This window comes from Cynoglossus semilaevis, chromosome 7 (assembly GCF_000523025.1).
Source record: "Cynoglossus semilaevis isolate Cse_v1.0 chromosome 7, Cse_v1.0, whole genome shotgun sequence".
In the NCBI taxonomy this organism is placed as follows: Eukaryota; Metazoa; Chordata; class Actinopteri; order Pleuronectiformes; family Cynoglossidae; genus Cynoglossus; species Cynoglossus semilaevis.
In genome coordinates this window covers 5,800,190-5,823,215 of record NC_024313.1, presented here as the reverse complement: position 1 = coordinate 5,823,215, position 23,026 = coordinate 5,800,190, and the positions used below count along the sequence as shown (strand labels likewise).

The following is a 23,026-nucleotide window of genomic DNA, read 5'->3' as shown; positions in this document are numbered from 1 at the left end:
TTCTCAGTGTGTCTAAAAAAAGGTACGTTTATTCTCACCTTCACTCCCTGAGTGTGTGATTTCATCTCTAACAGCTTACTTCCAACAGTATTGAACAAGTATTTTGAAAAATATTCAGTTGCTAATTAAAGATTTGTACAACTGCAGATTAAATGACAAAAAATAAATAAACACTGTAAATGTAATGCTAAAAGTTTTTATTTTCAATTATTTTGATATGTTGATGCATCATGATGGCTATAAATGAGAATATTTTTATACTGTCAACTTATTCTGTTAATAATAATCATAGATATTAGTAACAAAAAAACACATGTTGACTATTGGTATAAATTGTTTTTGTTTAATAGAAACCAACAGATGTTTTCCTCAGAAAAGATGTTTTAATGCCATCTTGTGGCCAACTAAGCACATTGTATTCATTTACCCGCTCCCATCTCGCGATATTAGACGTAGTTTGTTTTATTGGCCCTGGCCAATCAGCACCCAGCCTTGTGCGAAGTTTTGACCAATCGGCCGTGCGACTCCTTGCACAAATTTTAACCGACAGGAACCGTTTGTTGTTATGTTGATGATTCAGAGGGAAACCAAATCAAATATTTTGTCTTTTATTAAGATCGTATTTTGGATTTCTGTCTCAGAAAACTTACAACTAAACTTCCCAAGGTTATACAATCATTTACGTTGTCTGTTTTCACGTTAATCGGTTAAAAAGCTGGTTTAACGGAAACGAACAGGTGTTTCCACTTTTGGGTCAGTTTAAACGGCCAGCATGCCGTCCCGAGTAGAGGACTACGACGTGTTGTACACGATAGGCTCGGGTTCTTATGGAAAATGTCAGAAAATAAAGCGGAAGTCTGACGGAAAAGTGAGTAAAAGACAACATTTTAGACATTAAAACGGTCGGCAACACGTAGTTCTTTTTACTGACAGTAGTTTTCCTCAGCGGTTTGTGCTCTAGAAATACACGAAGTAGCAGTTAGCTATTTGCTAGTAGCCATTGGGAAGTATTATTGTGGGAAATGTTCGATAAGTTAGAGAAACATGAAATTCTCAGAATAATTGTTTGTTGGGGTGCATATTATGTAAACACCAGCGTGAACACGCCCCCCACTGGCACTATTTTGACTCGTTTAATATCAAGCAGGGGTCCGACAATTTGGATCTTTATCATTTAACATTTTCAACACACTGTCACTTTGTTTGAAAACAAGTCTGATTTTTAAATAAGGCCCCCAGTCTAAGTAGGCATCATATAGTGCTTATTTACAGTCGGTTTGTCCTTGCCCGAAAATGTCTCCAACGTCCATGAGTGTGGTCAGGTTGTGCTGTGTAAACAAAACAATTGTAAAAAAAAAAAAAAAAAAACGTAATTGCAACTTGTTTTTTTTATGCGTATTTGATACAATTTGAGGTCAACTTCCAACACTGACAAAACTGACCTAAAATTATTCAAAAAGTTTTATGTAGATGCAAAATTAATCACAGTTACTCCTGTGTGTGATAGAAATCCCTCTTGTTTTTTCAATTATTTTTTTTACCTGTTCTCGTTTGATGCCTGTTTCCTCTGTAGGTTCTGGTGTGGAAGGAACTGGACTATGGCACCATGGAGGAGAGCGAGAAGCAGATGCTGGTGTCGGAGGTGAACCTCCTGCGAGAGCTCAAGCACCCAAACATAGTCAGATATTATGACCGCATAATCGATCGCACAAACACCAGGCTGTACATAGTCATGGAGTACTGCGAGGGTGGAGATCTGTCCAGCCTCATCAACCGCTGTATCAAAGAGAGGTGACCTTAATCTTGTGAAAAAGATACAAAAAGGGTGTTTTTTACCTCACCTAACTCTGTCTGTCCTTCCTTTTCTTCCTCCGTAGGCGTTACCTGGAGGAGACGTTCATCCTGCGTGTCATGACCCAGCTCACGTTTGCCTTGAAAGAATGTCACAGACGCAGCGACGGCCGGGCCACGGTTCTCCACCGAGACCTGAAGCCGGCCAACATATTCCTGGATGGCAAACAAAACATAAAGCTTGGTGACTTTGGCCTGGCCAGGATCCTGAATCACGACACTAGTTTTGCTAAGACGTTTGTTGGGACTCCTTACTACATGTCTCCTGTGAGCTGCTGATTTGTATTTCTTGTACTTTTTGTGACGTAGTCAAGTGGAAACTCCACCTTCTTAAACCTAATGATTCACTCTGTCTCCTGCAGGAGCAAATGAACCAGTTATCATACAATGAGAAGTCGGACATATGGTCACTGGGATGTTTGCTGTATGAACTGTGTGCATTAACGTAAGTTCATGAGATTCTCTGCTGGTCCAAGACTAAGTTTGTCGCCTGATAATGTGAAATAATGTTTTCCTGCTCCTCTCCGCCCCTCTCCAGTCCTCCCTTCACTGCCTACAACCAGAAGGATCTGGCTGAGAGGATCAGACAAGGAAAGTTCCGGAGAATCCCCTACAGATACTCTGAGAAACTCAGCAGCTTGATAAGCAAAATGCTCAACCTAAAGGTTGGAAGGGCGGTGGGGAGGTTATGGGCGTAATAATACATTTTATTAAAAGTACTTGCACCCCCTGATGTGAAGGTTGGCTGATGGAACTTCTCTCTGACCAGGACTATCTGAGGCCCTCTGTGGAGTCCATCCTCCAGAGCAGCCTGTTGGCCAGCGCCGTGGCCGAGGAGCAGAGCAGAACAGAAGTGCGGCTCCGGAAGAGATCAGTGGACTCGGACTGCCCGCTTCAGAAGCCGGCTGAACCGGCTCAGGCACCGACCTCCGCCGCTGAGCTCAAGATGAAGGAGCAGGCGCTGAGGGATAGAGAGAAGTCTCTGAAAGAGCGGGAGGAGAGGCTGGAGCGTAAGACGTTTGTTGTTACCTCTGTGATGTGACAGTCATCCTTCCACTGATGCTGTCTTTGTTTCGTTATGTACTTTTTCACAATAGATCTGGCAAATCTCATGTTTTACTTCCCTCCTCTCCGACAGAGAGAGAACAGGAGCTGTGTGCTCGTGAACGACTGTCCCACGAGAGGCTCGCACGGTAAATGTTTTAGAGATAACCTCATTATAGAAGTTATTACTCGTATATTATGTTTTTACAAATGTCTTTAATTCACTTTCACTGTTTCAGGGCTGAGACTTTGCTGAAGAATATAAACCGTCTACAGAGAGAGCAGGCACCACTGTTTGGCAAAGACATAGGTATGGGAATCAAAAGAAGACCGCTGGACTTACTGAACACAGACAAGAACTGAGCAGTCTTTGTCTTTTTTAAACATCAAATATATTTATTTATTTTTAATTTATTATAATAAAGATTTTATACACCAATACATTCCTAATTTATTCAATCCTGTATTTTATGTTGAATCTTATGTTTCCTTTGTTATCCAGCTTGTTTAATTATAAAAGGTTAGTTTATTTAAAAACAAATTTATGGTTAACTAATCAGTCACTCCTTGGTGTTTGGTCCCAGACGTTGACAACCTCTCTCCTGGCAAGAAGAAGGTCCACTTTGCAGGCGACAGCAAGGAGAACCAGAGGTTCGACAGGTCCAAAGAGCTGATCCTCAGGAGGCTGCAGGCGGCCAACCTTCGTGCTCAGACGCTGAGTGAAGTGGAGGCAGCCTGTCAGATGAAGAGCAGACAGATCCTGGGCATCCGCTGACCTCATGAAGGTCACTGCCTATGGTGTGGATGTCAATAAAATGAATGTATGTGAGAATAGGTGTGTTTTGTTTCTAGAGGCAGCTATTGAGATTGTTTGGTTTTTGTGAGTCTATATATAATATATAATAATATATATATGGTTGGACTTAAATAAAATAAAAAACAACCTTTAGGAAAAACATTGAAGTGCTACATAATGACAGAATGTGAATTAGATTTTCTAGAGCTGTACATTTCACCAGGGTTAAATTGTTTTTAATGTCACTGGATAATGTATCATTTAAATGTCATGTACCAGCAAGATAGCTTTAGTTATTTCTGTCCTATGTGAACATTTTTCAAAACCTGCAGATTAAGGATCTAATCCAATAAAGGCAGACATCTTAAAAAAAAGCCCTGGTGATGCCACGGTCTGGGTTTCCTCCACACACTGTCTCTCTTTTATTGTGTCCAGTTCACTTGTAACAAAACTCTCCACAACATTAGCTCTGTGTTCTCGCCTTAAGACCCATCTCCTGGTCACACATCAAAGCAGGTTCGCAAATGTTTTTCTTTTACATTTACCCTTTTGTCACTCTGACCCTTATCTCTGCCCTCTTCTCCTGTCTTATCACCCTGCAGCAAGCACTTTCCAAGCCAAGTCCAATTAGGTGAGTTTCCATGAGTTCATGAACTTTGACTCATCTTTGCAGTTTTGTATTATTTCTGATCTACCCTTTAGTCGTCATGTATAATGAATAATGAACACTGGGTTTTGGTTAACAAAGCTATTTGGATTGGATTGAACTGTTTTGGACTAAAACGTTAAACTAAAAAATCCTAAAACACTGACCGTTTACCAATGCTGATTGTTCCCGCAAGGGGGCATCAGTTTTCCAGTCGTTCACTGCATTGAGTGATTTTTCTGCTTCGCCTGTTATCAGATTGACAGGATTACAGCAAACACAATAGCAGGTCTTCGCTACTGAGACCCATTTGTTCATGATTAAAGCTACATAGAAAGAGATATTAAGTGGAATTATTAGGAATGATTAGGAGGATTGTTCCGTTACGTAGAGATTGTGCGGAACAATGGTTGTAAAAGGTGATTAAATAATATAAAACAGGGCCTTAAAATCGACTGACTCTTATAGAGGGGCCCTTTTCCTTGTTTAATCAGAAACTTGTTTTATTAACCTCTGAACAGATAAGAGTGTAATGGATGGCGTGCTAGTCTATTCCAGTTAGGTGTTTTATATTTTAATTAATTATGCAGAAATTAGATACAATTGTACTGATGGCTTTTAAAGAATGGAGGCTACTCTTACGTGATATTTTTGTTATCACATGCCCTGTACAACTCACTCTTTTCTTCAAGTTTTGATCTCTTACATACTTTTTATTGTCTTTATTTTCAAGACAATTTATATGCATTATCTTTATGTTAAAACGGTGTGAATGAAGTGTGGGGCTAAACAGGTCCCTTGGAGCACAACTTGGTTCAATTTATATTTGTCCTTAATTTTCTAGGTAGTTACCAGGCAAAATAACATGATAATAAAAAAAGAAAGAAGAAAAAACACGGATGGAATGGATTAAAAAGATTTTAATAAATAATTTATCAATTAATACTGAAAGGCATATACATTTGTATGCTTTAATATGTTGCGTTTTGTGTTTTTTTAAATTTTATTTATTATACTGAACGTGATTGGTTTAATACATGCATTACGGTATTCAGAGGAGCGTGCGTAGCAACCGCTGTTGTCTTTTCCGTTTGCTCCGCCGACTGACGAGAGTTGCAACATAGGACCAATCAGAGGGGACGTCATGACAGCTCCGCCAATAGCATGAACTCGGAGGTGTATCTACACGCGCGGTGTTCCGTGTGGAAAGTTTGCCGGCTCGGGTGCAAAGTTTCAGCCGTCTGCAAACCTACAGCTCGTCGACAAATGTTTCTGGAACATACTCTCTGCGTTCGTGGTGACTTCACACTGAACCTGCCTTTGTTCAACGGACTAATTCCGCCCGCTAGTACTGTCACATCAGGATAAGTTATGGTGCCGTTGCTGAATTACGACGCTGTTTACACCGATTATATTGTCTCCGGGAGCTGTTAGCCTTACCCCAGCCGTAAGCTAGGAGCCAAAGCAAGGAGCTAGCTAAGCTGATGACCGGCTGATCTATTCAGAGGAAAAGAAGGTGAAACATAATTAGTTTTAACTGAAAGCCGTTCAGAAGAAGAGAAATATGGCTTGTGGGCCTAACCGAGTCCGGCTGCTCTGCATGCTCTCTCTGACTTTTGGTTATTTCATCGTGGAGGTTGTGGTCAGCCGGATCACCTCATCTTTGTCCATGCTGTCGGACTCCTTCCATATGCTGTCGGATGTTATTGCCCTGGTCGTGGCTCTGGTCGCGGTTCGTTTCGCCGAGAAAACCCGGGCGACCAACAAAAATACATTCGGCTGGATACGGGCGGAAGTGATGGGGGCTCTGGTGAACGCTGTCTTCCTCACCGCGCTCTGCTTCACCATCGTTCTGGAGGCGATCGAGCGCTTCACCGAACCCCGGGAGATCGATTCTCCAGTGTTGGTGGCCACGGTCGGAGCCGTGGGGCTTCTGGTGAACCTGCTCGGCCTCTGCATGTTCCACGGTCACGCCGGCGGCGGCCACGGACATTCTCATGGTGGGCACAGTCACGGGAGTAAGAACAAGAAAGCAAAAACGAGCCAAAATGCAGGGAACGGATCTACAGTAGATGAAACCAACAACCTGGTGGGGAACCACAACAGTCCAGGAGAGGGGAGGCCAACCAATGGTGAGAAGAAAACACCGTCTTTGTCTGTTTGTCTCATTAAAAATGTAGTACTTTATTGGCTAACTTCCTCAATAGCACAACATCTTGTTAAAGGTTAAATGTGATTGTTAAATAATCGCTGACTTGACCAAGTTAAACAGCAACATTTTGCTTTATTTTTCGACTATTCGTTTTTGAAAAGCTTTAATGACATAGAAAATGTTCGTTTGTCTTTACTTCACTGTGACACTAACTGCAAACTGACTCCAGGCTCAGCATCGTATTAGACTTGTGTAGACTAGGCATGTCATTACTTTGTAAGTGGTTTGATTAATCTACTATAACTGTTGTTTGGTGCTGATCTAATTATGTCCTTAATTGATTGACAGATTGTCCTTTGTGTGAGTATTAAAATATTATGTGATAATTGCTATTGATAAAACGAGAATGCTGTAGAAGAGAGTGATGTTTACAAATCACATGACTAAAGCGTCTAGAAGTGTCTTCTAGTTACCATCCTGTGATAGTGATGTGATACCAGGGCACTATTCTGGTCTGTGAACCTTTGCTTTTAAATTGGTTGTTGAGCACATTATGAGGAAAAAATGCTTTAAAAACACATAAAATATGGTTCTTTTTTTAAAACTAGAAAGCACTCATGAAGCTCATTTTTAGTCCACAACTGAACTACAGAATGTGAAATATATGAAATATTAAAAGATGAATTTCCAGCATGTTGGGCAAATGTTGAAGGGAGAAAATAATTGTATCATTAACTTTTTTTTTATCTAAAAGATGTAAAGAAACCAATAAGACTAATGTGTATTTTCCTCATCATTGCGTATCCTGTGTGTAATTTTATCATCTACTTTACAATTGTGAGATTAAGATTTTTTTTATTCTTTTGTTTCCTACTATTCGATGAAACATGACCTTATTCAGGTGTCACACGGTGAAGGCTGACCACCGTCAGCTGTCTGGGTGCAGATCAGTGTAGAGTTGGAGTTTTCCAGACTCCACTTACAAACACGTTGCAGCTTGTCAGTTTGAAATTGCATTGTTCTCCCGAAGCCATTGTGTGCTACCAAACAGGAGCGTATAGAAATGTTGGTCATTGTGTTGTGGCTCTGTTGTGGCATTTGGTTGCCGTGGTGGTGCACACAAACGGCCTCCGATTGTTCGGATTGAAAATCGGATGTTTGACGTTTAATCTTCGACAGACGACCTGTGTGTTGAAGAATCCCAGTCGTTTCACTGATCTCGTCAGGTCGCTCTGTGGGGAGTCAAACCCAGTTCTGTCCCACACTGTTAGTCCTTGCTATCTTTAATAAATGGAAGCTGTAAACCCCCCCAACACCCCTTTCCCCAGCGCCCACGCCTGAGCACAGACTCTGGGTCATACATCAGTGTAACAGTGAGGGCGACGGCCACAGCCGCACCATTAGCAGCTGATAAATGACCTGCAGTGTCTGGGATGGAGGAGAGCAGCCAGTACACTCATGTTCCCCCACCATCAGTGTGTGTGTTATCTGACGGCCCAGAGCTGCTTAATGAATTTTGCAGGGTGGGGAATTATTCTGAAGTGGTTTTTAACAACATGGGGGGGGGGGGGGGGGTCTCATGTTTGACCTCCTGTCATGTGGGAGACGAGATAGTTAGGGGATCGGTCAAGGACAGGGTTAAGTCTTGCAGATACGTTAGCGACAACCCTGTCAATATATTCACACTAAGGCCTGGTTATATATTGAGTTTTTTAAAAACATCAATATTACATATGCAATATTGATATGAGACTGGTGTTTTGTGGTGATATACTCTTCTTCTCTGGAATGATGCAATGGTACTATTGGTGTGTTTCGTGAGCAGCCATAAAACTCGACCAAATATGAAACTATACTTAATATTATACATTTGCATGGTTTTCCAAATGGTTTTTATATTAATTAATTTAGAAAATATGTTTGAAACAGATTTATCAACTGTTGCTCCACAGCCCATATATTTATTTATCATAAAATAATTTAATCCAGACTTCACTTTTAATTGTTCAATTGCGTGCTTCAGTTTAAACCCATTAGTTCAGGTTCAAATAATGGAAGTTCCTGTGTGTCCCTGTGTTACACCAACAGCAGTTTTAGTGTGAGTTTCGAGTTTGAAAAACAAACACCTTATTTGACTGTTTGCTTGTGTTGGCAAATTTCCAGCAAACCTTGATTTGAATAACTGTAAATAACTGCAGTGTCAGGCGTTAGCTTTCTAATTGTCCTATTTGCTCTCGGTAACTTGGTTAACCCTCAGTTCTATTGGTGGCTTTTTCTACTATTGTGTTTTACTCTGTCTTGTAAATACAGAAGTTGGTGTTTTTTCTCGAACAGACACAATGTCTATGAATGCTACATTAGTATCTCTGTGCCAAAGTCCAGGAGATAATTTCACAGCCTCCGTGTTCTCCTTCATTAACCTCCTTTTCTTTTCTTTCTTTTTTGTTTTTTTTCAGAACTCAACTGTAATGATGACACTGAGGTGCAGATGAACGGCAACACCCACTACGAGGAAATGGACGCGCAGCAGGACTCGTCGCAGCTCAACATGCGTGGGGTTTTCCTTCACGTGCTGGGCGACGCCCTGGGCTCCGTCATTGTGGTCATTAATTCTTTAATATTCCTGTTTGTGTGGCGGCCCTGCGGATCCGACAAGGACTGCGTGAACCCGTGTGTCTACGATCATGACTCCCACCTGCCGGTCAATCAAACGATGCTGCCCATGAAGAGTGCCGGGCCATGCTGGGTCCTTTACCTGGACCCGACTCTGTGCCTCTTCATGGTGACTATCCTGCTGTACACCACTTACCCTCTGCTCAAAGAGTCGGCCCTCATCCTGCTTCAGACTGTGCCCAAGCAGATCAACATCCACCGACTCAACGAGCGCCTCCAGCGTCTGAACGGCGTTCTGGCGATCCATGACCTGCACATCTGGCAGCTGGCCGGTAGCCGCATCATCGCCACGGCTCACATCAAGTGCCACGACCCCACGTCGTACATGGAGGTCGCCAAGCGCATCAAGGACTTCTTTCACAACGAGGGCATCCACGCCACCACCATCCAGCCCGAGTTCGTCACCTTCAGCTCCCAGTCCCGCGACTCGCTCTGCGAGCTCTCCTGTCAGACTCAGTGCGCCCCCAAGCTGTGCTGCGGCACAGCTGACAAACAGAGCTCTGAGAAGAAGGTGAGCGGCGACAGCAGGTCGGGCGCGGCCGATCCGGTGTTGGAGGTGATCAGCGAGAGCTCAGAGCAGGCGGCGAGCGTTCAGGTGTGCCCCGAGTCTGAGGCCAAAGTTACAGTCACCAAAGAGGCAGAGTCATCTCTGTGAGATGGGGAGGAAGTGAGGAGAAGCTGGAAGAAACCACCACTGTAGGAAGGTTTGATCCTGGTCACTGGAGGATGCAGTTGACCTCTTTGACCTGTAGTGGCCCTCAATCTGTTTTATTTTCTAATTGTTTTCCTCCTAACAGCAATGAATTCCCTCATTTAATGTTGTGTTTTATGCATTTGAGCCTCGTTTATCTTCACCATTCCCCCCGCCCCCCTTATTGCCCCCACCTCCGCTCACAGCCTCTCTCTTTTATTGTCTGTCACCCCAGTGGTGTGTTAGAAATGCATGTTGGTCTTCACCGACCTCCTCCACTTCTCCTGAACTGGAGCGAGTGCTGCATGAATGTCCCTCATTAACACGGTGTTGTAACACGTCGTCTTGTGGTCTCTCTGTGCCAAAGCTTCTCACTGCAGGACCGAACAATGTTGGAGATTTACTCTGCAAAAGAACACTTACACACACTTTTACACACACAAGTATACACACTTTTCACATGCAAGTCAGAGCACACATCACAAGGTTATTTTGTTCAGCCTATGGACCTGCGGGCCGGGGGGGTTTACCTTCTTCTGTTGTTGACGTAGGATTAGCACAGATCTATTTTCTTAGCCACTGGCCCTCGAAGGAAAAGTATTGTATTTACATAATAATTTAAATAAGTATTTAACTTATTAGGATTAATCTTTTTCTCTGTAGATGCTGTTTGTATTATTTAGTTTGGACTAAATAGAACTTCTTCTCTCTTTTTTTTTGTCATAGTTTAATGACAGACCATCTATGCTGTAGTCAGTTTTACAAAAATTAAGAATTTTTTATATGAGAAAAAACATTTAGGTTTGAGATGCTGTTATTAGTTGGATACAAAAGCCGTGTCAGCACCTCTCTCGCCTTGTCTTTAAAAAAACAAACGGATAAACAAATACAACTGCTGTGGTTGAACACTAAGAGCAGTCGTAAGGGAACTTTTCACATCGGCACAGTCGCGTCATCCATCGTTGGTTAAACTGTTGCCTTACAAGCCAGAGGGCGGGGTCTGTTGTAGGGGAACAATGAGCACTGTAGGACGTGGGTAAAACACACTTCTGTTGATACTCGACTCACACTTTCCTTCTTCTTTGTTGTTTTTTTTAAATCCTCAGAAATGTGCACAGTACCTCGCCACACAATCCTAGCTGTGAGGTTTTTTTTACACTATCAGAAAGACCTACAAAGATTGCATGACCAAACTCAGTCCTGATGTTTGTATTTTCCAGAGCTCCACTCAGCTCTGGTTGCTGCTTACCAGAACCTGCTGGTATCTGCCAACGTTATTCATAACCGTGTGAAGAGTTCTGTGCTCCGGATGCTGAGCGGGGAGTTTTCTGTCAATTTAAAGACCCTGAATTTTTCTTGATCTATGAAGATGTGACATTTGAAGATGATCCATTGTTGCATTTCAGATGTTCACTCCTAATTAATGTGTATGCAATATAGAAACGTGTGCTGGGAAATGTACTCGTTTATCTTCCCCATTCCCCCCGCCCCCCTTATTGCCCCCACCTCCACTCACAGCCTCTCTCTTTTATTGTCTGTCACCCCAGTGGTGTGTTAGAAATGCATGTTGGTCTTCACCGACCTCCTCCACTTCTCCTGAACTGGAGCGAGTGCTGCATGAATGTCCCTCATTAACACGGTGTTGTAACACGTCGTCTTGTGGTCTCTCTGTGCCAAAGCTTCTCACTGCAGGACCGAACAATGTTGGAGATTTACTCTGCAAAAGAACACTTACACACACTTTTACACACACAAGTATACACACTTTTCACATGCAAGTCAGAGCACACATCACAAGGTTATTTTGTTCAGCCTATGGACCTGCGGGCCGGGGGGGTTTACCTTCTTCTGTTGTTGACGTAGGATTAGCACAGATCTATTTTCTTAGCCACTGGCCCTCGAAGGAAAAGTATTGTATTTACATAATAATTTAAATAAGTATTTAACTTATTAGGATTAATCTTTTTCTCTGTAGATGCTGTTTGTATTATTTAGTTTGGACTAAATAGAACTTCTTCTCTCTTTTTTTTTTGTCATAGTTTAATGACAACCATCTATGCTGTAGTCAGTTTTACAAAAATTAAGAATTTTTTATATGAGAAAAAACATTTAGGTTTGAGATGCTGTTATTAGTTGGATACAAAAGCCGTGTCAGCACCTCTCTCGCCTTGTCTTTAAAAAAACAAACGGATAAACAAATACAACTGCTGTGGTTGAACACTAAGAGCAGTCGTAAGGGAACTTTTCACATCGGCACAGTCGCGTCATCCATCGTTGGTTAAACTGTTGCCTTACAAGCCAGAGGGCGGGGTCTGTTGTAGGGGAACAATGAGCACTGTAGGACGTGGGTAAAACACACTTCTGTTGATACTCGACTCACACTTTCCTTCTTCTTTGTTGTTTTTTTTAAATCCTCAGAAATGTGCACAGTACCTCGCCACACAATCCTATCTGTGAGGTTTTTTTTACACTATCAGAAAGACCTACAAAGATTGCATGACCAAACTCAGTCCTGATGTTTGTATTTTCCAGAGCTCCACTCAGCTCTGGTTGCTGCTTACCAGAACCTGCTGGTATCTGCCAACGTTATTCATAACCGTGTGAAGAGTTCTGTGCTCCGGATGCTGAGCGGGGAGTTTTCTGTCAATTTAAAGACCCTGAATTTTTCTTGATCTATGAAGATGTGACATTTGAAGATGATCCATTGTTGCATTTCAGATGTTCACTCCTAATTAATGTGTATGCAATATAGAAACGTGTGCTGGGAAATGTATTTTGGTGTTTCCTTCTTTGTATTGTTCACTTTTTGTCTTTTTAAGACATTCGAAATGTGCAAATTGAAAACAATTACTGCTTTTTATTATAGATATGAATGTCAGCTCATGTGTTTTTGAGATATGTACTGTACACATACATATATATCTCCGACGTGTCGTTGTGAAATAAAGATTACAACTGTTTGGTACAGTTTATAAACTGATGTTCTCTTTTGTCTCTTGGGGAAAAAAATTGGAAAAAATGTTTCATTGTAAAATATTTAGACTTTATAATCTCTGTATATATACACATACATACAAAGTATATTGCACATGTATATGTTTGTATTTATTTGTTCGTATATGTACATATATGTTGATTGAAAGTAAATTGTTTGTCTGTGACACAGCATTCAACAGAATTTGACCTCTGTGTTTTTCCCATCACCAAACAGGGGGCAGCTGAAGTGTCCAGGGGGCAGTGTGTGTGGACAGTGGGGATCAGCTGGTGGACTCGAACCTGAAACTTTCTGGACCCAAGTCTGCTTCCTTCCTTCCTTCCACCAAGCCCCCACTGCCGTGTGAGTATACATATCTGTGTGCATGTTTGTGCATGTATGATGTGATTATAAAACGCATTATGCAAAATGCAAATTCTAATTTAATCAAGTCTATTCTGTCATTCAAAAATGGCATGTGCTGACAATTGCCAAACACCCGACTGTTAACTTTTATTTTGCCTAAATAATGTTTAATGTTTACCTGGGTTTAAAAATAGCTTCTAATTAGCCTAGTCATACAAATTCTATCTCCATTTGCTTTACTATTATATTTCAACTTACCATTGTATATCTATTTTAAGTATATGTTTATGTAAATGTGTATATAGGTATGTGTGTCTGTTCATGTGTATGCAGAGTTGGATGTGTCTGAAATGTGTATATAGGTATGTGTGTCTGTGTATGTGTATGCAGAGTTGGATGTATCTATGTGTGTGGATATACTGTGTGTGTGTGCATACATATGTGTATGTATGGTGCTTATATGTGGACGTGGGCGTATGTACATGTGTATGTATATATGCATTTTTATAACTTATACGGCGTATGAATATATTACTAATATTTATCCTATATAATATTATATTGTGTATGTACAGTAGCTCTTAGTAATAATGGTTGTATAAGTCTGGTCGATATCTGCCTATAAAGCTAACTGTTGATCTAAGTTATCTATTTAACTACTACTTTTAACTATTTATACTGTTCATATATTTAAACTCTTTATATACCTGTTCACATAACATCCTCATAATTATACTCTGCTTAAATGAGTATTGTGTAGTGTTAGTGTGGTCATTCTTAACAATGGTTAACAATGGTATAATTGAAATATAATATAATTGCGATTGCAATAAAGTGCTATCTCTGTCTGTCTGTCTGTGTAAAATATGGTTAATTTTTGCACCAAAATAAACAAAAATGTTATAAATATGGCAGAAATGCATCCAGTTTACGGCTTAAAATAACTCTCTGTGAATTTGTACTGGGATTTGGAACATGATCATTTGGGTCAATTCACAGTTGAGACCATAATGATTATGTACGTGTTGTTCCGCAGGAGAGAACAACACCACGGCTGTGGTTCCTGTCAAAACCACAGATTATCCAAACAGTAATAATGGCGTTAAGTAGATGTGAGGAACAGAGCGTGGGTGAGTTGTCACGCTGCAGCCGCTGAAGTCCATAATTACTCACTTCTCCTCTGCTCCTCTCTGTGCTGGAGAGACTGGATCAGGTCTGTGGCTGAGCTGCAGTGGAAGTGGGTTCAGACTGAGACGCTGACTCAGTGCGGACGCTGTTACAGCAGCAGCAGTTGGTCCGTTGTGTAAGAGGCCCCGGGGATATTCCAAAGCCAACAAGCGCAGGGCTTTACCCAGAATTCCTCAGTGCTGCCGGCATGCTCCCCATTCGCCTTTCGTGTCCCTAATCTTCACGGGGGTTCGTGCTTAAAACGACAGTGGAGTGGACCATCGTACAGTCCGCTCACGTGTCAAACACAACACTATCACATTATTGTCAGATCTGGACTGCAGGCAGGACAGTGAACCACGCGGTGCACGTCTCACATGGTGTTCTCTGACGCCGTGTAGCCCAGAGCTGTTGCTAGCTAGCCTGCTAATGAAATATTTGTTGACCTTTTGACTTTTGACCAAAAGGCAGTTAATTCACGAGGTCATGTTGTCCTCATGTTGAATTATAGATGTACAGTAGAACAGTAGACGACTGACGATGCAGTGACTTTCACTTATCAGAGTCCAGACTTCGATGCTATCAGCTGTTGGAGAATTGTATCTGTTTACTTTCTGTATGTCTGTTCACGGACTGGAAACCTGGTCAGACTGGACTGGAGTGTGGAAACACTGGGGGGGCTCAGGATAATCTCAGTGAAACCAGCACACGGTCATGTGGGTCAGTGTGTCAGACAAACAGGAATGGTGAGCTTTGAGTCCAGTGGTTCGACCCATAGAAACATGAACCCAGTGTCAGCTCAGTGTTTACATAATGGAAGGATCAGATGAGATAGTTGCCTTGGTAAGATTTTTTTTTTGACAGTGTAAGAAACCTAACAACCGGTAAATGTTTAGTCGCCAAACTTGGTGACTAAACATTTACCTTGGGAGACTTGGTGACTTGGGTTTTTTTTTTTTATTTAGCTTGTTGTGACATAATTAGCTGATACTAGTACATATCCTTCAACCAGCGGGTGTCAGTGTTTCCCCCAAACTCCCTACTATAACTATGATATGATACTCTGATATACTGCTATGTAATATATATTATTATTTATTATTTTGGTTCTATTCTATTTAACGTTTTCAAATCATATACAGACCCATGTACATTTTTAGGACCGCCTTGCTGAAACTCCATGGACTCCTTATGAAAATTCGTTCTACATAGAGTTTGTCTGTGCTTTGTGCCTTAATTAATTTCTTTTAGTGCCAACTTGAGGATCTCATGTAGACCATGGCTTGGTCTCTTAGAGCAGATTGTTAGCGATGTGCTGTGGTTTCTGTAGAAAAGCCGACGGTTTGATTTACATAAAAGTCCCAGCAGTAAATTGCTGCTTTGACACTGGCAGCCGTTGTAAACAGATACTTTGAAATCCTGTGAAAGTTTCTCTCACACTGAACAGACACTGGTTCTTCCACAGAGACCGCTGCGACCGTGCCAACCTTCCTGACTTTGGCCCATAAATGTAGCCCACACCAAGGCTCCACTCACTGGCAGCCAAACAGCTTCTCTGTTGATGCTGATGAATCCTAATGTTCAGAAGCAGGTTCATAAAAAACCAGCGCAGCCTCCGAACTGCTGCTCTTAAGACGTGACAGAAGAGACGAATAGATATATGAACAGTTCCAGAGGAAAAACTCTGAGCCCACGGACGACATCAGTGATGTCATCAAGGTCTCTCCAGGCGGGAGAAGTTCACAGAGCTTTAATCTGCCTGTGGATCTCAGAGAGGGATTAAAAAAGACTGGAATGTTAACCCTCGCTGGTCTGGATGATGATGATGATGATGATGATGATCAGCAGGGGAGGCAGTTTTTAATCCCTCCTCAGTCAGTCGTTCACAGTGGTGGTAAATGAGGTTTGTTCCAGTGATTGTTGATTTGCAGTGAAGTGTAAACTTAATTGAATTATATTTGCAGTCAGAAGGTCATGGGTTTGATGGTTCGATCACAAATTTTTTTTTTCTAAAACCAAAACTCAGTGATAAATATTTTATTATCTTGTTAAATTGGGAATATTAATCTACAAAAAGCCACAGCTGCGGGAAAATGAATCATAAATGTGGTGGTCTGTGTGTGTGTGTGTGAGAGAGAGAAATGCTGGATTATTCATGATGTGGATTATAAATAGAAAAGGGATCAGAGTGTCTGTGTTCAGCTGGAGGTGTGGAGTTGATTCATGATTCCTTCCATGACAGATATTAATCAGAGCCAGTGTTTTCACAGGGCTGTGAGGGAGGACGAGGGGTTAATGATTCACCGACAGCAGGGGCCGCTCTGTGCTGCCTCTCAGACTTTGATCACACGTTTGATTGGGTTCAATAATGAATCCCTCACCGACTGCCCCTCAGCCTCAGCACCTGCCCTGCTGTCATTATCCAATCGTCACACAGGTGAGATAAGTCAATTCCAACACCTGATACCGGCGTCCATGTGCACGTGTCAGCCGTTATCAGAAACACTGAGCAGTCAGTGAGGACAGAACCAGAACGACATCAGGGTTTTCTTAGCTCTTTTCCTCTTTTAAAAATGTCTTCCACTTTTTCATGTTTTTTTTTTTGTAATTCTAGAATTCCATATTTAAATTAGAAACTCATCTTCACTACAACTTTATCTTTTGTTTAACTTCCTAGAAATGTGTTTCCAGACTACAATCTTTTGTAGCTGAGATTAGTCGGCATAACATTGAACTTTGAGGCCATGCTAACCGCTAGCACAAAAATATCTTTATCGTCTCTGATCTGGAACTCTAGTTTAATTGGCATTCAGAGAAACACGACACCGTCACTGTATGACTTCATGACTTTGCATTCTTCTTGGACAATTTTCTCCTGCCTCATAAAGAAAGTGAACACTTGTGCCGTTACACAACCGTTCTGAACTTCCTGCGACCGGCCAAAGTCAACACCCTCCTCCTTTTGGTCGTTTGACACGGACGGACGTCCAGCAGCGTTAACGCTGCTGTTTTCTTCTCCGCTCCCTTGTTTACCACTCACACGAGGGCAGAGGAGGAAGAGGGAAAACAACTGGGTGAAATACAACCCACAGGATCTGATCTGGTTCTGATTCACTGCGGCCGCACACAGACCCACTGAGCCACAGCTGCAGGAGCAGGGCTGATAAAAGTGGCTCCAGGCCTCTGATACACACAGAATCAACAAAAGAAGCTCCAGGCCTAAGGATTATGCAAATGACAGATGACACACACATTTATAATTGATTTGTGCTGTAGGATCTGGTGCCTTAGAAAATTTATGAATTCTGTGGTAAATTTGTTTATTTTAGTCCTTCATATTCAACTAATAATTTAAATAATGTTTTTTTATTTCTTTATTTTCACACAGCATCATTCATGTTATTTATTCTGTTGGTCACACGACTGCTTTATCTTTACAAACCCTTACATTTAGTGAGTTTATTGGAATCGTAGATCATTCAACCTCATGGTTACTGTACAATCCTGATTGTACGTAATCTATACAACACAGTTCTGTGAAGGGCATCGAGGACTGTGACCCTGTAAAATACCAGACCTTTGGATCCTCTTCAGCCTGTCTTTACAGTTTGTGTGCGTCGCCTTATCAAAGGCCTTGGGTCTTAAGGAGCAGTGAGAGTTTTCAGTTCCGGCACATTCTCCGACCTCGGTCCACCGCTGTCCTCTGCTGAAATGTGACGCTGGACAAAGGCCAATGAAAACAGGGGACGTCAGCAGAATCACTACTGTGTTTTCTTTCCCTCTGCACTCATGTGATGTGCACTGAGCTTCCTTCCCTAAACTCACTCTGTTTTGTCATTTTCAGTTATTTTTACTTTGTCTTTCTTAGAAAACAACACAGAAATAATATGTGAGTTGTGGTGCGTTCAAGCTGTGGTTCTCAAATGATCCAGCCTGGGGACATGCTTTTTTTTCTGGAGTCATTAGGACATGATACAAATGAATTATTTATTATCATATATATACGTATCTGTCTATCTACCTATCTATGCATATATGTATATATGTACAATGTATAAACATGTACTGTACATATATCTACATACACACATTTATGTATATATACAAATATATATACATTGCATACATTATATATATATACATCTACACATATAAGTTGCATAAACACACACAGACACAGTTTTGTATGAAATACAGTGGTTAACAGTTATTATGAAGGAACAACTGTTGAAACAACAGTTTCTTAGAACTTTGTGTTGCAACCATCATCATATGACTTGTCTTTACGTCATTTGTGTGTTGGAGTCCGACACGTGTTTATTTTAGGAGCCTCCTGACAATCGAACAACACTGACATCCACTCAAGGATTCACTCCCTGAGTGTTCTCCACTGCTGTGTTTCTATGTGTCTGATATTATCGCTGTGTCCTCTCCCACCGCACTTTGTTGTTGGAGCCGATTACTTCAGGAATGTTGTTTGTGAATAAATGTTTTTGCAGTAGGTGAGGCAGCGGTGGTTTATTTAGACAGAAGTTTCTCACTTTTCATTTCAGGAACGCCAAGAATAAACACCGAGAAGCATTTTGTCCTCCACCCAAAACCTGCACGGCCCAGCTGTGCAGGTTATTTTGTCAATAATTTAATTTAAAACTAAGTAACATCTGTTGCAGAAACATGAAAGTGATGACCACTTCTGCAGCCATCTTATATTTGCACCTTGTGAAATCCCGCCATCTAGTGGTTTGTTTGAATCCTGACAAACGTCTGCCATTCACCTTTTTTTCCTCTAAGAGCTACTTTTACAAAATAAAAATGGCCAAGAGCTACCCATGTTGTCTCACATTAACTTTCATTGCTCATTTCGAACAAACAAATATCATTATTATTGTATAATGGTATTGTTGACAATAGATGTCTATTTTGTTCATATTTCACAAGGGCAGTTAAGCGTAGGGACACATTTTATGATGGAATCTTGTCAGGTAATGAAGTCGGTTGTTCGGTTTAGCTCCGCCAACAACGAGGTCCGGCCAATAGGTTTTCGCCCTCTAGTGGCTCAAACACGAAACCGCACACATCATTGGGCCGCCCGTTTCGGCGGGAAGTTAAATAATATTGTAACCTGTTGGGAATTTGTTACCGAAATAACTTTTATTTATTTTTTATTTTTATTTTGTTTAGTTTTCAGTTTTTCTCTTAGCCATAAAAAGAAGAACTAAATATAAATTACACAATAATTTACCAGTAACGGACACTGAATGTTTGCATATTATTCATCGTAATACATTTGACATGTTGATTTTATTGGTTGAATCACAGCTTTAAACGTGTATTTGCCTGCTGTGGGAAGGTTTTATCGCAGAACATCTTCTCATTTATATGACAACAACAACAATATTATTATTATTATGTTCCTATTGTTGTGCATTTCTTTTATCGGCAACTCTGCAGTTTGTAGTAAATATAGTACAATTGACCGATGTTTGGCGCAAAGAAGACGGAAACGGAAGCGCCGTTTACAGGAAGTCAACGTTTCCACCAATGGCAGAGGGAGACGCAAGTTTAGCGGGGGATTCAGTAGTTAGTATTCAGTGGACCTGTTAGCGGGAAACGACAGTACCCACAGAACCAGTCCAACAGAAGCAACAGACACAATATCAGTTTTCTCTTTAATTCTGCACAATCCTACCAAAGATCGGGTGGTACCACGGAGCAGGGATGTTGTTCCGATCTATTGTTGACAGACGACTGGGGAGTCGAAAGCAAAATGGTAAGAATAAACTTTACAAACTACGGTATCCGTGTAGGAAATACGTTTATATTTGTTGTTCCGATCTATTGTTGACAGACGATTGGGGAGTCGAAAGCAAAATGGTGAGAATAAACTTTACGAACTACGGTGTCCGTGTAGGAAATACGTTTATGTTCGTGCAGCTTATTGTTTAACATCGGTGATTACTTTAACAACATAAAATTAGCTCACGATCCGCTCAGCGTTAGCTGAAATGCAGAAATAGCGGAGTAGAATGGATGTAGAAACAATGAGAAGACATAACCGAAACAATGTAAATGGCTGTAGGTGGAACAAAGCCCATGCAGATAAAAACATGTATTTTAATCCAACGATCTCTTGTCGTTTTCTTCTAAATTAACAACACAACCACGCTGACTGTATGTGGATACACATTAGGTTTACGATCACAGCTTCTTGCAAAAAGTTTATTTTTTTCTCTCTGTCGAAACTGTCTGTTTTGCCTCAAAATGGCTGACGGGAGATCCCAAAATAAAGTGCTTTATCTGCTTTAGTTTAAATAGACACTAGTCATCTGTCACTGTCCGATATTTATAACATCGGACCTTAATTCGCCTTAATTCTTCATCTTTAAGTTTGCCATATACTCTCATCTTTTAAGCGAAAACGGAGTGAAAACTTTTTAAAAGAGTGAAAATATTACGTTACGAATTGTATTACGCAACGTCAGTGCTAAATGTGATGCAGATTAAATTATGTTATTCAAAAATCAAAGTGTCTGACTTGAGTTTTATATATATGTTTCTTTATTTAATATTTATTTATTCTTTAATCTAGCCCTCACTGCAGAGCCTTGGCCCAAATTTCCACTGAGTTCACTGCTGAAGGGCTTCCAGTGTATTCGACACGACGAACACATCTCATATGGGAACCTGGGTACCTCTGTGCCTCCGTTTGGATTGGCCTTCTCCTCAGGTAACTCATGTGCTTTTCACAATATAATGGTAGACAAAATGTATGGCTCTTTTCATGTGTTTCTCTTCGGCTCTTTAATCTGATCACTGTCATCTTTGTTTAGCTGGAGATTTGCAGAACATCCTGGCAGTGGCGAATGAAGAAGGAATTGTCAGGATCTACAACACAGAGAGCAAAAATAACACACTTCTTAAAGGTTTGTGCCAGACTCCTTCATGCATGTATCCCTGGTTGTTATTAAGTTACAGAAGCTAATGGTGTGTGATTTGTGCAGAATGGCTGGCTCATGAAAATGCTGTCTTTGACATTGCATGGGTCCCAGGAGAACCTCACATGGTAATGCACTGTTTATATTTGGAAACTGCGTCAAGTGCTGAAGTATTTATTGTTTGTGATGTGTAGAACTGTCTTTGTTAATAAAGTACATTGTACATTCTTCTGGCTGCGTCCTCAGGTGACTGCTGCAGGTGATCAAATGGCCCGGTTGTGGGATGTGAAGTCGGGAGAAATGTTAGGCAGCTTTAAAGGTCACCTCTGCAGCCTCAAGTCAGTTGCATTTTCACCTCAAGAAAAAGGTATGGAGTACATAAGACTGCAGACATTTGAAGAATATGACAACAGATCAACTTGGTTTAGATTGATGAAGGCAACAAAGAATAATATCTGGATGTTTGGGTAAAACAAACCCCATAAAACATGTTCAAATGTTGTGATATGGGTTATTTGTGTTTAATGGTAATAATTGGATTTATGGAATTTTCTATTTGTTTACATAAAACAGCTGTGTTCTGCACTGGAGCGAGAGATGGAAACATTATGGTCTGGGACACCAGATGCAGCAAAAAAGGTAGGTAATCTGGATTTAAGAAAAATAATGGCTTAAGTGGTACGTACTGAGAGTTTAATCCTTTTCTGATTTGCTCTGTAGATGGTTTCTACAGACCAGTTAAGCAGATCTGCGGCGCTCACAACAAAGCAGAGGCAAACCCTCCGTCGAAGATAAAGAAGCGACGCAGCAGCACGCGAGGAATGGCTCCCAGTGTGGTGAGTTTCTGTCGTTTCTGAAGTCACATCAGGGCCGGGGCTGATGCCAGGTGAACCCACGGATGTACGGGAAGTTTAAGCCATTTCTTCTTTGTTATTGCAGGACTCCCAGCAGAGTGTCACAGTGGTTTTGTTTCAAGATCAGCATTCTCTCATCTCATCAGGGGCAGTTGATGGGTAAGAAAGCTTATGTCATGTCAATCTGTTTTTTTTTGTAAAATTAGATTCAGATTCATGAAACGTTATTTAAACTCACAGACATTTAGAGCAAATTAGAGCACAAAGGGTGAATTTAAACACAAATAATTTTCTCATCAGAGTTATCAAGCTGTGGGACCTGAGAAAGAACTACACGTCACACCGTCAGGACCCAATCCCAATGCAGACGTATCCATACCCGGGTTCGTGCATGCGTATGAGGCTGGGTGAGTTGAAAGTTGGACGCCAATCGCTTTTCGACAATGCTGTGAGTTAATTCAAAGCTAAATTTGGTTTTGTATTTGTTGCAGGTTATTCTGGCCTCGTCCTGGACTCATCACGTTCCAATGTGATGTGTAACTGCACGGACGACAACATCTACATGTTCAACATCAGTGGAATAAAGACAAGTCCAGGTAAACAACAGCAAAACAGGCCCATTACCTGTTGGGAACTCGCGCAATTACCATTTTATACCACTAGATGGGGCAAAAAGACGAGTCTAGACTATAAAAAAAGTAGCATTCGTGACGGATGCTTACAGATATCTGGGACAATTTCCCCTTAAATTAACTCCAAATAAAGTGTAAAATGACATTCTATATTTTTAACATATAAACCAGGTTATATTCTATAAAATGACAATAAGTACTGTAATTTTCTCCAACAACTACACATAAGCCCCTAAATACTTAAG

At 41.1% G+C, this 23,026-nt stretch overlaps 3 protein-coding genes across 3 annotated transcripts in view; all 3 read left to right on the top strand.

Moving 5' to 3' along the window:
- Positions 1-484: 484 nt before the first annotated feature.
- nek2 (NIMA-related kinase 2) lies at positions 485-4,225 on the top strand. The gene is made up of 9 exons (XM_008313032.3): positions 485-868; positions 1,574-1,791; positions 1,878-2,118; positions 2,214-2,296; positions 2,390-2,516; positions 2,621-2,861; positions 2,990-3,044; positions 3,135-3,205; positions 3,480-4,225. Exons 1-9 carry the CDS (start codon positions 773-775, stop codon positions 3,668-3,670), a joined length of 1,323 nt encoding a protein of 440 aa, XP_008311254.1. The 5' UTR covers positions 485-772; the 3' UTR covers positions 3,671-4,225.
- A 1,228-nt stretch (positions 4,226-5,453) lies between these two features.
- On the top strand, positions 5,454-11,310 carry slc30a1a (solute carrier family 30 member 1a). The gene is made up of 2 exons (XM_008313031.3): positions 5,454-6,469; positions 8,946-11,310. The coding sequence occupies exons 1-2, from the start codon at positions 5,902-5,904 to the stop codon at positions 9,815-9,817; spliced, it is 1,440 nt and encodes a 479-aa protein (XP_008311253.1). The 5' UTR covers positions 5,454-5,901; the 3' UTR covers positions 9,818-11,310.
- An 8,544-nt stretch (positions 11,311-19,854) lies between these two features.
- Positions 19,855-23,026, top strand: part of dtl (denticleless E3 ubiquitin protein ligase homolog (Drosophila)) — a 7,518-nt gene continuing 4,346 nt past the window's right edge. The window contains exons 1-10 of the mRNA XM_017033414.2: positions 19,855-20,130; positions 20,950-21,087; positions 21,191-21,283; positions 21,362-21,423; positions 21,542-21,662; positions 21,869-21,934; positions 22,016-22,131; positions 22,235-22,308; positions 22,450-22,556; positions 22,641-22,745. Of these exons, the coding sequence (XP_016888903.1) occupies positions 20,079-20,130; positions 20,950-21,087; positions 21,191-21,283; positions 21,362-21,423; positions 21,542-21,662; positions 21,869-21,934; positions 22,016-22,131; positions 22,235-22,308; positions 22,450-22,556; positions 22,641-22,745 (934 nt within the window). The 5' untranslated portion in view covers positions 19,855-20,078. The remainder of the gene's footprint in view (positions 20,131-20,949; positions 21,088-21,190; positions 21,284-21,361; positions 21,424-21,541; positions 21,663-21,868; positions 21,935-22,015; positions 22,132-22,234; positions 22,309-22,449; positions 22,557-22,640; positions 22,746-23,026) is intronic.